This window comes from Limulus polyphemus, unplaced genomic scaffold (genome assembly GCF_000517525.1).
Source record: "Limulus polyphemus unplaced genomic scaffold, Limulus_polyphemus-2.1.2 Scaffold2147, whole genome shotgun sequence".
Lineage (NCBI taxonomy): Eukaryota > Metazoa > Arthropoda > Merostomata > Xiphosura > Limulidae > Limulus > Limulus polyphemus.
This window is the reverse complement of record NW_013667757.1, coordinates 164,202-167,912: the sequence shown is the minus strand read 5'-3', so window position 1 is coordinate 167,912 and position 3,711 is coordinate 164,202. Positions and strand designations below refer to the sequence as shown.

The 3,711-nt window shown below is 28.7% G+C and overlaps 1 protein-coding gene across 2 annotated transcripts in view; it reads right to left on the bottom strand.

Annotated features, from left to right (window-relative positions):
* LOC111087435 overlaps positions 1-3,711 on the bottom strand; it is a 72,043-nt gene that overhangs the window by 16,222 nt on the left and 52,110 nt on the right. For both annotated transcript variants that reach the window (XM_022394045.1, XM_022394044.1), the window contains 2 exons: positions 3,463-3,565; positions 2,422-2,544 (listed from right to left, as the gene is read on the bottom strand). In XM_022394045.1, coding sequence (XP_022249753.1) covers positions 2,422-2,544; positions 3,463-3,565 — 226 coding nt within the window. The remainder of the gene's footprint in view (positions 1-2,421; positions 2,545-3,462; positions 3,566-3,711) is intronic.

Sequence of the window (3,711 nt, the reverse complement as noted above, 5' to 3'; positions counted from 1 at the left end):
ACACTACACAAAAAGAAACCTACTTTAAATAAATGTTATATAATAATGAAATATCTATAATAAAAAATATTTATGAGTTAAATACTTTGAAACAAAATAAGAATTATATTTTTTACTTAGAGCTAGAAAACTGATATATCTATGAGCACTTGAGACCTGGAAGGTACACACTAGTTGTGATAGAGATAAATAAGCAGTGTATGTGGAATTTTTTAAGAACTGGTGCAGGATTTTCAATTAAAAAAAAGTTATGTATATAATGAAGCAAAGTCTGAAAAACATATACATGTAAAATTTTACAAACAATCAACAAAAACACGTATAACATTCACAGTTTTAAGTAGTGGTTTCTTACAGACTTCACTTAGTTTGTGTCTGTAACAACATTTTGGTAAATTTACCTTGGCCTTTTATTCATGATTACAAAATTATATAGGACATTCAAAAGTATCAGTAATGATACTAAGTATATGGAATAAAAAGCAATACAGAATACTGCTCCAAATAGGGCTAAGAGATTAACATTTAGTGTTTTCTTTATGATTGACATCATATGAAATTTCAAAAATTTTTGATACTTTTTGAAAAAAAGTAAATTATTTTTTTTTGGTCTTAGAATTATTTTATTTTTACTGTTCATTAGAAAGTTCCATTATGTATATATATATATACACACACCCACAGTCAATTTCAACTTGATTGATTTTCATTAACATGTCTATTTGGAAACTTTATTTTGCCAATTGCAATAGCTACCACATTCAGCTATAAATCATAAAAAACAATGTATAAACTGACATAGATTTATTAGTGATTTAAAACTCGACCCTTCAAAATGGTGTCAGGTCAGGTTAGGTAACAATATATTTTTCTAACAATATTCTTGGTCAAAATTATTTATAACTGACAAATACTTTTGTGTTCAATAAATTATAAGTTCTTTCCTTTATGTGGGTTGTTTGAATATGACAAAGTTAACAACAATATTCAATAAATAAAGGTCTGAGTAACATTTAAATTACCAGAATATTTTCCCTTTACTACTGTACTCTCTAAACCCAATAAAGCTTAATTGATGTCTTGTCACAGAAGAAAATTGCCATTATTCTCACACAAATAAAATTTAACATGAGATCATTTTCAGGAATATAAAGAGTATCTAAAGAAATTTGTTTGCTCCTAAATCTTCTAAACTTCCCACTAATTCTATTGTCCTTCTCTGTAAGAGCTACATCTAATTACTTTTCCACTAAATGATAAATTACTTATCACATAAGTTTATTCACTTTACAGCGATGTAAATAGTTTAGAAACTGCTTTATTCAGTGGTATTTAAACTTTGCCTGTAGCTACGTTCGTAGGTGTTCTTCATTAGTAGTTGTTTCCATACTTTCATGACTTTAGAATATATGATGTAAACAGTAACCTGTCATAGTAAATCTTCAAACAGAGAAGGAAAGAAACAAGACTTAGTTAATTGTATTCTTAAGGGATGATAGTCTCTTAGTAAATAGAAACCTCAACTTTGGGATGGGCAGATTTCTAAACAAATTGTGTATAGTTAACAGGCAAGATAACTTGAGGCTGTACAGAAATGAAAGTTGGAAGTATTTTTCATTGTTATGAAATAAAATAACAATTCTAAAATATGTTAGAATTAAAAATTGTTGAAATAGCATTAAAACTTACCCTTTTTTACAAAATTTTGAAATTTGACATGCAGATGTGCACTTAACACCTGAAAGGCCCTCAATGGTCCTAATAGGAAATTTAATTCTGGATCTTTAGAAAGCTTGTAAAGACTATTAGAATGTACAGTACCCTTGCTGCAATGGGAGGTGTCTGAGGTGGATTGAAATATTTTCACAATATCAAGGGTGTGCGTTTTTGTATCTCTATGTTCTTTTTCATCTCTAACATATTCACCTTTAGTATGGAAAAATAACTAATCTAAATACATGTACAGAATAATGGCTGTAATTATATTTTGATGTGTATTAGAAATTCAATACAAAGTGATTGGGGAAAAAAGCTAAGCTAGTTTAAATTACTAATTTGATGAATTAAAATTATAGATTGTGCATATACATGTGAAACTGAAATGATAATGGAGAATAAACTGGTCTTTACAATATTCAAAAAACAAAAGCAAAGTAAAATCAATAATATAATTTTAGAAACATGTAAGCTGCTTGTTCAATTTGAGACAGACTTGCCCTTTCAAATCTATTTTACATTCTTATGATTAAAGCAGCAGAACTAAAAAAATACACTGATGATGATGATAGCCTAGGTTATCAAACTTACCAAAAACACCCACTTCTGTTAAGAATGTAATATATTTTAAGTACATCATTACAAGCAAAGAAAGGTTTTATATCTCAACAAAATATTTACTATGAGATCAAGTTGAGAACATACCTGAAAATCTTCCTTCAAAAGCACTGAGCATAGATTTAGGTTGAGGCTTAGGAGTTATTGGAGGAGGAAGGCAATGTTTATGTCCTGGGCTTATGTTACAATTACCAGTTTTGGGGGAAATACCTATTAATTGAGATAAAATAGCAAAACTATGTAAAAACCTTCTATTATTTATCACAAAGTCTTAAGCTTGTGATAACAAGCAGTAAGCAATATAACGATTAATAAGTTTGCATAAAGCAATTAAACACATTTTTTGATAAGTGATTTATCCTTCCTACTCTCATACCTATTAAAAATGAATTTTGATATAAATAAACAAGACTTACATCTGTCATATATATATATATCATACAAGAACACTGTTTACTTAAGTCTTGACATTAAACAATATCATTCCACTATGATATTTCAAAATTAATGACAACTGTTATTTTGAATACACACTGTAATGTTCTTAACAAGTACCAGCATCCTAGGATCAAAAAAATAAATTGTAATGTTGAAACATAATAATATGTACTAGAAACCTGAGAATAAACAAAGCCATTTCTCTTGTTATGTTTCAAATTTAACATGTACTGCTATAATGAAATTATATAATGTCATTCAAATATAATGTTTCATATTCAGCCAGTATCATGAAAGTTAGCAATGTTCCTACCATAATAACGTGTATCACTATTCGAATTATATGGACAATGGAACAGCATTTACTAAACTGTGACATTTAACAAAATAGTCATAGAAACTTGTGGGCTCTAAATACAAGTATTTCTAATCACAAGTGATATCTTTCTTGGAGATCATTACTGTGTACATAAAAAGTAATGTAATTTAGATGTTTTAAACTATAAAGATGGTAGTGCTAAAATCATTAATTAATTTTTTTTTAAATCAAACAGTAACAATAACTTGTATAATAGCAACAGTTCATAATTTGGGGAGGAGACCCATTTGTGGTGTGGAGAGCAGATAGTGAACTATTTGGTTGCAATGCTACAAAGCCTGGCCTACTGCTTCCAGGTAAAGCAGACTTACCTTTATCTTTGGAGAATGCTTCTGTTTGGGAATTTGCTAGACCTGTGGATTTAAGGTTCACTGCATGAAGAAGGTTTTCAGAGCTTGTTTTATTTTCCATCGCCTGTGGATAAAAAAGTAATCAAACAAGAACACTTGCAATGACCTCAAGGCAGAAGTAAACAACTTTTAGGTTGACCTAATTACTAAATTTGAAATAAAAACATTTCTACTAACTTTTTCATTGCATAATTTTATTCGTACAAGTTT